The sequence below is a fragment of the Lissotriton vulgaris genome, chromosome 10 (assembly GCF_964263255.1).
Source record: "Lissotriton vulgaris chromosome 10, aLisVul1.2, whole genome shotgun sequence".
Lineage (NCBI taxonomy): Eukaryota > Metazoa > Chordata > Amphibia > Caudata > Salamandridae > Lissotriton > Lissotriton vulgaris.
The window spans coordinates 624,196,946-624,210,252 of record NC_141698.1 but is presented as its reverse complement, the minus strand read 5'-3'; the positions used below and the strand labels follow the sequence as shown (position 1 = coordinate 624,210,252).

The following is a 13,307-nucleotide window of genomic DNA, read 5'->3' as shown; positions in this document are numbered from 1 at the left end:
CCAGAATTGGGAAGAAGGATTGGACAGGGCTTACGACCTCCTGCTGACCTAATTCTGGAATAGCAGGGTCATTCCAAGTTGAATTCCTCTGAAAAGAGCTATAGATATTTACGACCTTTTCATGAAAATAAGTGGCTAGCGCATTACATTTCTCTTTAGAGGCTAGATGGTAAGGAGTGTCTTTATTGGTCGTTGTTAAAGTTTTACCACACTCTAAACAGCTCTTTAGAGTAATTGTGGGCCTGCATGATCTTTTTCTCAAAGAACACTGCTTGAGCCTCTTTAATTTTCACATGGTGGTTTCTAATCGCTTGTCTATATTCCTCTTTAAGTGAGGATCAAGGGCCAGATGTAGGTAAGTAGCATTTACCGAATCTTAATTACCGAAAATTACCGAATTTTACCGATTCGGTAATTAAGATTCGGTAAATGTGAGGGGTTGGTATGTAGGGAATCCAGATGTTCCCTTTTACCGAATCGGTAAAATTCGGTATTTACCGAATCGGTAAATACCGAATTTCACAAGGGTGCAGGGGGTGTCACTTTGACACCCCCTGGCACCCCCTAAACAGGCGTGGGTGCCATGTGGCAGGCATACCTGGCCTAAGGGCAGGTCTGCCTGTCACATGGCATAGGTGTGCATGCACACATGTCCATGCACACTGGAATCGGTATTTTACCATGGATTTGTTTTCCATGGTAAAATACCGATTCTGTAAGCCATGTGCAGGAGGTACATTGCCTACCTTCATTGCATTTTCGGTAATTTTACCGAATCGGTAAATATTACCGAATCGGTAATTATTTTACCGATTCGGTACATATTACCGAATCGGTAAATTTACCGATTCGGTAATGATACCGATTCGGTAAAATTACCGAAAATGTGCCCCTACATCTCAATAGCCCTTTACCGATCGGAAACGGCCGAAAATCGGTATTTTCGGCCGATTCCGATCGGTAAAGGGCTACCTACATCTGGCCCCAAAGCTCTTTCTCCAGTCCCTTTCCAATTTATGCTGGCTTTTTTCAACAGTACTAGCGGGCCATTAAACCACTGGGACTTTTTGGGCAGGTTAGTTGAGTTCATGAGGGGAGCGGCTCCCTCCAGTTCCCGAGGACCCACCCTTCCCAGTTAGCATAATCTTTGTCAATATTTCTGCCAGCATTAAAGCCTGGTAATTGCAAAGCTTCCACCCAGATTTCAGATCTCAGTTTAGCCCAGTTTCTCAGCTGGGGTGCTGCGACTGACATGGTGGGTCGAGGAGAAATCCTTTCGGTCTCCATCTTCTCCAAGCTGATGGTAATAAGATAATGATCTGACCAAGGTACCGTAGTCTATAGACGTACTAGTATTTTCGGGTCATTTGTTATATACCAGCCTAGAACTGGCTGGTAATGTAAGCAAGCCTCAGAGCGTGCAGCGCTTAATTGTGTGTTTAGTGCGAGGTTCGTCGCGCTATTTTTAATCCCCCTGTTTTGGTATTTCTTTTACTTTTATTTTGCCTTCCTCCCTGATTTTAAAATTCGCCCACTTGCCTGCACTATAATTGGCAGCTCACCGCACTTTGCGGGCCCCTTCTACAGTCCCTGGCCGACATCTTGGAGGGTTAGAAGGATGCCTGGCGGCGCCATTGTGGACATCGGTCTAGTCGTCAGAAGGACGCTAGACCGGTACATAAGGGTAGTGTGGGTCACGACCAGTCGCCTAGAACTGGCTGGTAATGTAAGCGAGTCTCAGAGCGTGCAGCGCTTAATTGTGTGTTTAGTGCGAGGTTCATCGCGCTATTTTTAATCCCCCTGTTTTGGTATTTCTTTTACTTTTATTTTGCCTTCCTCCCTGATTTTAAAATTCGCCCACTTGCCTGCACTATAATTGGCAGCTCACCGCACTTTGCGGGCCCCTTCTACAGTCCCTGGCCGACATCTTGGAGGGTTAGAAGGATGCCTGGCGGCGCCATTGTGGACATCGGTCTAGTCGTCAGAAGGACGCTAGACCGGTACATAAGGGTAGTGTGGGTCACGACCAGTCGCCTAGAACTGGCTGGTAATGTAAGCGAGTCTCAGAGCGTGCAGCGCTTAATTGTGTGTTTAGTGCGAGGTTCATCGCGCTATTTTTAATCCCCCTGTTTTGGTATTTCTTTTACTTTTATTTTGCCTTCCTCCCTGATTTTAAAATTCGCCCACTTGCCTGCACTATAATTGGCAGCTCACCGCACTTTGCGGGCCCCTTGTACAGTCCCTGGCCGACATCTTGGAGGGTTAGAAGGACGCCTGGCTGCACCATTGTGGACATCGGTCTAGTCGTCAGGAGGACGCTAGACCGGTACTTAATACGGCCATGGCAACGCGCAGCGGTCACGCGCAGTGGGCCCGCCGGGCTCCCGCCGGAGTCACGCCAGAGTCCAGCCCGTCCCGGCCCAGACGGGCCTAGGGCCAGACCCCCTGCTTGATCAGGTAGGTACTGTCATCACCTACTCGCGCAGAGAGCTACTACGGCTTCGCCGCACGGAAAGACCGTCGTGTCCCCGTGTGTATACTGGCGCAGAACCCTACCAACGCTGTGAATTATGTGGCTTAGCTGAGCAAGCTGTTGTGGGGAACTCCTTACGAATGGGCTCTCTTAACTGCAGATCTCTTCCTAGGCATTCACTTGAAATCCATCTCCTTATTCAAGATCATGAGTTAGACATTCTGTTCTTAACAGAAACGTGGCTTACAGCTGACTCTGAGGGAGATATTGTGAATGCCCTCCCCCCTGGATTTTTAATCCATTCTCAGGGCAGGATAGCAGGGCGGGGAGGTGGTATTGCCATTATTTACAGGGATTCCCTGGTGTGCAGGGCCCAGATGGGCGGGGTGTCGGATTGCGAGAGCTGCAAGTTCTCTTTGCAACTCTCGCCCACGGTGGCGGCGTCCGGGATGCTGATCTACCGTCCCCCAGGAGGTATTGGGAATTTTGTTAATTCCCTGATCGAAACCGTGACGGTCTCTGCCGCCTCAACGACCAACTTTATCATGCTGGGGGACTTCAATCTCCATCTTGAGGACCCGGCAGACCGGTGGGCGGCTGCTCTTTGACGGGATTTAAAAGCCTACGAGGTAGACCTCATCAACTCAGTGGCCACTCACAACAAGGGCCACTTGTTGGACCCGATTTTTACCAATGTCACAGCCATGAAAGCTTCCGTCCCAGTTCCACTCCCATGGACGGACCATCTTGTGATCCCTTTTATCTGGCAAACAGAGACTGTCAGCACTCGGCCCCGTAATGTCTGCACCTCGGAAAGATCCTGGGCAAGGTTGTCTGTGGAGAATCTAATTCTGATACTGGAGGGATCGTGCCCCCTGCCTGTCCCTGACCCGGTGCAGGCTGAGGCAGATTTCAGCAGATGGCTGACTAGTGCACTTGACTCTGTTCTCCCTATGAGATCGGCAGGGAGGAGAGACAAGAGAACTAGTTCCGCGCCCTGGTATACGCCGGAGTTGAGAACCCTCAGAAGGGGTTGTAAAAAACTGGAGCGTGCCTGGAGGAGGAACTGGGAGGAGGCAAGCAAGGCTGAATATCGCGCTGCGATCAGGGCGTACAAGCTTGCCCTCCGGCTCGCCAAAACCCAGTTCCTCGAGGAGAGGATTAAGAACACCTCCAATTCTTCCAGGGAAACTTTCTTAGTGATCAAAGAACTGTTGAGGGTCACTGAGCCGTCTGCAGCCTTAGACAACTTAGAAGGAAAATGCAAAGACTTGGCAGACTACTTTCATACTAAAATAGTAAATATTCTTTTTTTTTTTTTTTTTTTTTTTTATTGCAGGAAAAAGAAAACATCATTAGATTACGTACAGATTTTAGAAACAAAAATATCCAAAAATAAATTTAACCATCAAATACATACAGAGGATGATAATGTACAATTTTTGAAAAAAAAATATATAATAATAATAATAAAAATAGATCATTTTAATTGCTGCTGGTACATATAAGTCAAATAAATCAAATAAAAGTACCCCAAATCATTTGCCTTGCTTTCAATGCCTTAGTACCCCTTAACTTAGCCAACGATAGTTCCATCGTGTGTATTTCATTAATAAGATTCCACCACTCCATAATATTGGGTGGTTCCTCCGAGATCCATGTCCGTGCAATAACCAGCCTGGCACAAGCAAAAGCAATAGAAATCAAGTCTTTATGTTTATGATTGGTATCTTGTATATCTAGCAGTACTAAATGTGCAGAAAGTGTAGGAAATGTAATTTGTCTGCTGCTTAGGGCCGCGGTTAATCCTTTCCAGAATGTTGTAAGTTCCGGGCATTGATATAACATGTGTTCAATGCCGGCGGCTTCTAGATTGCATTTGGGATATTTAGTTCGCTGGCTAGAGCCCTTTCCCATGGTCCAGCTAGCATTTCTTTGTGGTGTATAATATATTTGAGTCACCGTTCTATATAATTGAAGCCTTAGACTTGATGATTGTACCAGCAGATTTATCTGTCCAAGCGAGCCAGCAATCTGGCTTGGGTTGATGTTCACACCTAATCGGTTAGTCCATTTGACCGCCATGTTTTCACAGTCTCCTTGCTTGTGGCTACTTAAGTAGGTATAGCTTTTACTAATAAGTGATTTAGTATGTTTCGAGTGGAGGAATTTTAGAGTATCTGAATTTTCTATTTTCCCAATTTTCATTTTATTAACAAAGAAATCTTTCATCTGAATGTATTTAAAATACATAGTATCTCTAATTTTGTAAATTAATTTTAGTGCATTAAAGCTCAAAAAACCATCCGAACCAAATAAGTCACCTAGAGTGCGTATACCGTGCTCCAGCCAAAAAGCTGCCGCACCATCGGAGAAGAAGTCTGGTAACCCTGGATTCCCCCAAATCGATAACTCTGCATTAAAGAAAGGGATCTTCCCAAAAATCGTTATTTGGTCCCAAATTCTTTTAATGTGTCTCGCGGTCTTAAACTTGACTCTCTTAAAGTAGTTGGGGTCATGCACGCGGTACAAGAACTGGTTACTATCTGCTCCCAACATAAATTGGTGGAATAATAAGGAAGAGTCGTTGATTATTAGGCTACGTATACGTTGAAAGAAAGTTGCAAAAAAATATATTTTAAAATCCGGGAAATTTAAACCCCCTTTTTCAATTGGGAGTTTCAAATAAGCCATTGATCTACGAGCTTTTTTATAGCTCCAAATATAACTGCTGCAAATACTCTCTATTTTTTTAAAATATAGGTTACTAAGTTGGAGGGGGATAGATCTAAATAGGTAAAGTAATTTTGGTAGGATCTTCATCTTTATCAAATTTATTTGTCCTACCAGGCTCAAAGGTATTTTATGCCAGTTTTTTAAAGATGCAGTCATTTCCTTAAGTAAGGGGTCATAGTTCAATGCGACAATTTTCTCTGTATCTGCTGCAAGCTTGACTCCCAAATAGGTAGCATGAGTACAGAGTCCTGTTATCGGTTGAGCAGGTTTGTAGTTGGCAATTACTTGAGTTTTGTCAACATTTAATTTGTACCCGGATATCTCTCCAAATTTACTAGCTTCTTTAATTATCTCTGGGAGTGCCGAAACTAAATCTGTTGTAAATATCGCTATATCGTCAGCAAAGGCGGTTATTTTCAAAGTCTTGCCACCATGATGTATTGGTATTATATTATCTTGAGCAGACAGTGCGTTTAAGAATGGTTCTAAGGCTAGAGCGAAGAGCAGGGGTGATAAAGGACACCCCTGCCTTGTCCCCCTTTTAACTGTGAAGTTGGCTGAATTAGCTCCAGCATAGCTAACTATTGCTAATGGTAGTTCATACAAAGATCGGACCCATCTAAAAAATTGTCCCTGAATGCCGAATGCGTTCAACACCGCCCACAGGTATTCCCACCCCACTCGGTCGAACGCTTTCTCCGCGTCCAGCATAACCATTCCGAGTGGGGTGGGGACAGTCAAGTCTACATCAAATGCAGTCACAGCAGTATTAATGTGAGTAATGGTGTCTCTCCCCACCACAAACCCATGCTGTTGGCAGTTCACTGAATCAGGCATAATAGGGGCTAGGCGATTAGCGAGAATTTTGGCAAAAACCTTGGCATCAGTGTTTATTAATGAGATGGGCCTGTATGAACCTCGGTCATCTGGTGGTTTACCTTTTTTTAGGAAAAATATTATTTTAGCAGTTCTCCAGGATATAGGAGCACTTCTTGTTTGACCTACAGAATCTATCACCAAGTGAAAAAGCGGTATGAGTTCTTTCTCACATATTTTGTATAGTTCTATAGGCAAACAGTCTTCTCCCGCAGCCTTGCCTGAAGGCAGTGCTTGGATGGCAGTCTTTATTTCAGTAATGGAGATCTTAACACCAAGTTGCTCGATTGTTTCCGTTAGAAATCGATTGGGCAAAAATTTACTTAAATAATGTATAATTTCTTCTTGAGAGGGTAAATGATCTGGAGTATATAAATGACTATAGTATTTAGCAAATTGCTCTAAGATTTGCTCTGGTTTATTGTATTCGATTGAGTCTGACCCTTTTATTGATTTTATAATTATTTTAGCTTTTTTATCAGCTACCTTATAGGCCAACATTTTGCTGATTCTATCACCCCCTTCATATTGGGCTAGTTTGTATTTATGAATTTTGGAACTAAATTTCTCCCTCTCTAGTAAATATTCTAAATACTCTGCCTCAAATCACCATGACAGCAGAGTCTAGCAATGTGGCAGGGAGACCCTAGGACAGCCTGGAAGCTTTTGGACCAGTATCGACCCAAGAGGTTCTTAAAGCTTTGGCGACTGTCAAAACTGGTTCCCTGCGGGATTTAGTCCCTATGAGGATTCTAAAACAGGTCGCCTCCTGCACTGTTAAACCTTTAACCGATCTGATCAATGCCTCGTTGGGGTCTGGTGTGGTTCCGCCGAGCTGGAAGGAAGCAGTAGTAAAAGCTCTCCTAAAAAAACCCAACCTAGACCCCCTTGACATGGCGAACTATAGGCCTATATCTCTATTGCCTGGGCTCAGCAAAATCACGGAAAAGTTGGTGAATTTCCATCTATCCAACTTTCTGGAGTCCAACGGCCTTTTAAGAAGTTCGCAAACTGGATTTCGTCCAGGTCAAGGCACGGACACCGCCCTACTGGCAGTTGTTGAGGAAGCAAGGAGCATTTTAGATTCAGGGGGCTCAGTGGCAGTGATCCTCCTGGACCTTAGTTCTGCCTTTGACACTGTTAACCATCAAGTGTTACTTCAGCGACTGTCAGATGTCGGGGTGACGGGGAAGGCACTGAGATGGCTTCGATCTTTTCTCAGTGACCGGACCTATCAGGTATGGGAAGGTAGTGCACGTTCGGCATCTATCCACCTCCACTGTGGGGTACCGCAGGGCTCCTCCTTGAGTCCCACATTGTTCAATGTGTATATGGCCCCCTTGGAGGATGTGGTTGCTCCTTATAGCATCAAAATCGTGAGCTATGCCGACGATACGCAGTTAGTGTTCGCCCTTTACAAGGCCACTGAAAGTCCTGACCAGCTGTACTCCTGCCTGTCCAAAATCCACACATGGATGGGGCAGTCAGCTCTAAAGCTGAATGGTTCAAAGACTGACATTATGATGTTGGGGCATAAAGGATCCCCATTCCCCACGATGGCCTGGCCCAGTTGTCTGGGCTCACCTCCGAATCCTAAGGATGAGATTAAGAGTCTCTGGATCTGGTTGGAGCAAGATCTCTCCTTCAGGACCCAGGCTACTAAATTGGCAGGGGTTTGTTTTGGCCTTCTCCGGTCGGTGCGCAAAGTGCTCCCTCTGCTCCCCTCGCTATTGCGGAAGCTTCTTATTCAGGGGCTGATCGTATCCAGACTTGATTACAGCAATGCCATTTATCTGGGTGCCCCGGAGGCAACGTTGAATAAATTACAACAAATTCAAAATGCTGCAGCACGAGTACTTGAAAATATCCCCATGTCACGGTCGGCTAAACCAGCTATGAGGGCGTTGCACTGGTTACCGGTGCGCGAAAGGGTGAAATTCAAATCCCTTTGTCTGGCGCATAAAACTCTGCAAGGTATAGGCCCTCCTGTTCTGCGTAGCTTGGTTATACCTTACAAGGCTAGCAGAACTCTACGTTCGGACCAAAAACATCTTCTCAAGACTCCGAAAGTCAAAAAGGCCTGCACGGGGGGAAGAAGATTTTCTGTGAATGTTGCCGTGCTCTGGAATTCACTCCCCTTAAGTTTGCGTGCTGAAACTGGCCTCCTTCGTTTTCGCAAGCAGTTGAAAACTTATCTTTTTGCCACCTGCTGTCCTTGAATGTCCACAACCATTACCTTCTGTTCTAAAAGCGCTGGGATGCTCCAGGGTAACTACGCGCTATATAAAACTGCAATAATAATAATAATAATAATAATAATAATAATACCTTGATCAAGTATATGCCCTTTCGCCTAAGTAGCTGCTGTTATAAGCTGAGAGAGTTCCAACCTCACCACATTCTGGCTGCTATGATCTCCAAAGTGCAGGTTCAGGTCCCCTAAGATAGTTACGTGGGATTTGTTCGTCAAGAGACTGGAGACTGTCTCTATAAATCCCTCTAAAACTTTGTTTCCAATTTAGGGGGCCTGTATATTACCAGCCCTGAGAAAGTGTGGGTTGGTGAAAAGGTGATGTTAAATTGGCCACACTCGCAGTGTGGGATATTGAGTTGCTGAAAGAGGCACTTGAACTCTTCCCTAATCAAGATCGTGAGTCCTCCTCCCACCTTTCCTATTCGATTAAGTGTGTGCATATGGAACCCCAGTGTCAAAGTCATTACAATATCTGGGGCCGAGTTGTGGTTCAGCCAGGTCTCCGTGACAAATAATACATTAAATCTACTCTCTTCCAGCAGCATCCAAATTTGCATTTGATGCTTGAGAAGCGAGTGACTGTAGATGAGCCAGTCAAAAGTTTACCTTTGGACTTAGTCTTTTTCTTTGAGCTGTTCTCTCGAAGACTGGCTCATTGGCCGGTCCTCTGGTTTCTCGGATCTAAAGTTCGAGTAGATGATTGCGGCCCGTCTGCAGCATAGTGGCTTGGTGAAAAGATGTGCATCAAATCCTCTGCATCGTCTGTGAGGAGGGTCTCAAAGTAGTCCTCAATGGCTTCCATCTCGATCTCAAGTTGTGCTCTGCCTTGAGCTTTTTATAAGGAGGAACTAGCAAGGTCGATACGATTTGACATCACGGCTTCTCTCTCTATGTCGAACTTGTCTCTTCCTGGAGCTTGTTTTGCAAAACTTTGCAGTAATTTTTCAAACTTTCATATCATGACATTTTTTGTTCCTTTGTGGAAAATAAGTGTCCACTAGCTCAGCCCAAGGGTTCATAGACTGGGGCCTAGAACTCAAATTCTCACAAAGCACCTGCACAGTCCTGGAAATATCCAGTATCAACTAGTCAGCTGGGATGATCCCATATTTGGGCTGCAGGTGACTTCTTCCAACTCTGTTGTACTTGTTACTGATCAAGGTGTCCACTCCTTTTCCTTTAAATCAGACACTGTCCTTTCTTTGTGGTGCCTTGAGAGTGCAGCAGGTGCAGTCTTTTTGAGCGCAAGCCTTCTATGGTGGAGTCCAAGGGTCCAGCAAGGCAGTCCTTCTTCTTCTTTTGTTTCAGGCAATGTTCTAAGGAGCTCCTGCATCTCTTCCATATTTACTCTCCATTCTGGGCTTGCAAAAGGAGTGGATACCCCAACTAATAGGAGTAAAGTTACCTTCCTCTGCTATAACCACTTCCTGCAAAGTGTGACAGTTTTGAACCAGAATGCACTGTTTTCACAAGAATCAAAATGGAGAAAATCCTTGATGCATGTGTCTGTGTAACCCAACACAAAGGTGTGGCTAACAACTGACTACACTCCCCTTCCATCCCCTCTCGTGATCTAATTAGGAAGGCTCCCATCTGGCTGGGGATCAAGGGAGTGGGGGTTGGCCTGGGTCCTGTTACATCTGTTCTCCAGCCTTTGAAGTCCAGCTTATCTCCCCAGCCCCCTTCCTTTCTCTGGCTTCACCAGGAAGCAAATCTCCTCCCACCATGTATAACTTCAGCTCAGGCCTCTTCAGACCTATTCAGGGAGCAGCTTGGCCCAGGCTGTCAGAGGCTTACCAATCAGATGAGGCTGCTACAGGGATGCTTTAGGTAACATCTGGCTAGTTTGTTCTAAAACTACTTTCCTGCAATAATTATAATAAATCCGACCTTGGCAAGTTGTTTGATTTATTGTTAACAATATTTTGATACTTCGAATGCTATTGCTCGCTATCTCACAAGCAAAGATCCACTTTATTTACTTTAGTAAAGCCTTCCCATGTTAAGCTGAGGAGCTAGCAGCACTACAGCGAGAAAACCAAGTGTGGCTGTTTTCCCCTACCAGGCCATATAAAACATCTTTTATATTGTCCCTGATTTTTATAACAAGGAACCATACCCTTGGGGTACCCACTGCAGACCATAGGGGTTAATTATAAGTTATAAAAATGTGGCTTTGGGATACACTTTAATTCCAAAGTCGAATTTTGATATAGTTGTATTTTAAAACCAGGCTTTAAAATGGCACTAGACACCATAGCAGTGCACACTTAAGTGCATTGAGTCCACTGGGTTCTCTAAACCTACATTCTCTGCCATATACTAGGGACTTACATGTAGGTTGTCCTAGCCAATTAGAGGAATACCAATAACCATATACCTTTAGAGGACAGAGCACTGACACAGGGCCTGGTCAGCAGAAGCAAGAACAATTTCAGAGTCAGTAACCACCAACATCAGTCAAAAAATGGGGGTGATCAGGGCAAAAAGGATGACTTTCTCTCCTACCCATACCTTTACATGAACAATGCATTTACATTATTGAAACAGCTACATTCTAACCCTCATCCCAACTACATCATTTACCTTCATTTCTACCCTAAAACTATAACACTCCAGCCTGACTGAGTAGGGGCCATTAAAAGAAGGACATTAAACACCACCATGGTGGAAAGTGTCATGTTCTTTTTTTCTGTCTGTCACCTCCAGTTTTCAAACAAAAAAACAGTAATGCCCCACAACTGGCTAAAAAAACTCTATGGTTTTCTGGATCACTAGTTCTTTGTTTTTCAATAACAAACTCCAACTGTGGGAATTAAATTTTGAAAAACAAACACATTGTTAAAGTTTGGTGAATAGCTGGCAAAACTGATTGCTACTATCCACCAAACATTTTGTACTTAGCAGAAACTGCAGTGATGTCAGTTTGAAGCAAGGTTAAACATTACCGCTTAGCCAGTGGTGTTATACATTTGATGGACAAGACTCCATCAAGGTTGTGGACCTAATGCTTTCCACCACCCTAAAGAACTGTATTCCATCTGTCAAACGTCAAATCTGGATCTCGAATTTAAACAGTCATGGAACTAAAATGTGCTGCGAGACTGAGTTAAAATAACATGTATTTTGTGTGTCATTTCTTTTTTAGGTTTTTATTTTGATGTCAGGGAGATTACCCCTGAAGCTATTGGGATTCACAGATTTAATGCTGAAAATCAGAAGGTAAACCATTTGACAATGTATGTTACTGTATTTTGGAAAACAGATTTTGCAAGCACTCTTCAATCTGAAAAGCATGCTGCTGATTGGCAGAGAGATACATTTTGTGAAGCCATTGACTGTCTCCTAAGTCGGAAGTGCATGATAGCCTAATTGCATGGATGGCAGTATCATGATTGTAGAAAGGAAGTGATTATGTTTAGTAACCCCAAACACCATTTGCATATCAAATTGAGAAAGTGTTCGTGTGTGAGGTTTTTTGTGGCCACACCTCACCTTTCACTTGGATTACCACTTACTGAGGAGCTCCATCAACGTAAAAAAGAAATTGAGTTGTGTCTAGAGGGGACCCGTGTAGATTTACTGATGCTATTATGGTGCTTCCAAGGATGAAGATACAATCAAGAAGATACCTCATATTCATTTGAGCCCTCGTACAAATTTACATAATTTAGGACTCCAATAACTTACCTCCCAGATTGGCAGGGTCGTAGCTTCGGAGGGGATAGAGGGGGGTCAGGACGGTTTGGGGTGTGACACTTCCCCCAATGAATACATTCTTGGCTGGATAGTTGGGTCTGGGGTCCAGAGCCGGGTCTGTTATGTCTCTGTTGGTTTTTCTTGTCATCTTAATTTCACTAAGTGACTTTAAATACGGATCAGGAACATAAGTATATTTAGGCCAGATCTACAAAGATTTTGCATCTGGTTAGCATCACATTTTTGATGCACGTTGACGTAAAATCCTTTACAGTATTTACAAAGCTATGCAAATATCAATTTGCATGTTTTTTTAGAAATAGTAGCACAATGCAGTGCAATATGATGCCTTGTATTACTTTGCATCAGGTAGGCGTTCCTTGAGAGGGGCATGATCATGTTCGTGCATCCACCCATGGATTTTTACACAAACCCTGATTTAGATTGGCCAGATTGACAAAGATTTTGTGACTGGGTTGTGTCGCTTTTTTGACGCAGCCTGATGCTAAATCCTTTTCGGTATTTATAAAGTGGCACACATGTTGATTTACATGACTTAATAAGAAATGGAAAGCAGTGCATTGCGCTGCCCTGAATTACTCTGAGTCAGATAGGGATTCCATGGGTGGTGCATGGGTGTTCCCTTGCATCCGCCCCTAGATTTTGACTGAAACCCATATTTACAAGGAGCTGTGGACATGGGATTGTGCCAAAATGGTGCCCCTGCCTGAGGCTTGCGTTACAAGAGATATCTTAATGTCTCTTTGTTATTTCTCTCTAACATATACAAATGGGAAGAAGCCTCCAAGAATAGATTTTGTGCAGGAAAGCAATGAAAAGTGTAAGGCTCAGATTGTCTTTGAGATGGAAGAAGGAATTCTCACCAGGTGTTGGGTGTGACTTTTACGCTCTGTTAATCAAGTTTTTGCTTCGAAAGGCTTGTCCTGTGCTTACTCACAGTCAAAGAATTAGAATCAGGCCCCCCTCAGTACCTCTTAGGGTCCAGGGGGGTGGAAAGAAAAACAAAACTTGCAGATCCAGAAGCAGAGGAGCCTAAGCTGATGATGAGGAGCAGGACTTCAGCACTGTGTGTTCCCTTTTCTAATGGAAGAGGAAGTCCACTCGTCGCATTCTGTATGATATGGATCCTAGTTGAGAAGAGGAGATAATATAGGAAGAGCATTTTGCAGGTGAATCACTCTCTGGAGTATGAAGCCAATATCCTTTGTGAGCAGATCCATGCATGTTTAGGTTTGAGACTCATTTTTG

The 13,307-nt window shown here is 44.1% G+C and overlaps 1 protein-coding gene across 1 annotated transcript in view; it reads left to right on the top strand.

Annotated features, from left to right (window-relative positions):
• Positions 1-13,307, top strand: part of XYLB (xylulokinase) — an 894,017-nt gene that overhangs the window by 376,710 nt on the left and 504,000 nt on the right. Inside the window, exon 14 of the mRNA XM_086941458.1 lies at positions 11,488-11,561. Within this exon, the coding sequence (XP_086797584.1) occupies positions 11,488-11,561 (74 nt within the window). The remainder of the gene's footprint in view (positions 1-11,487; positions 11,562-13,307) is intronic.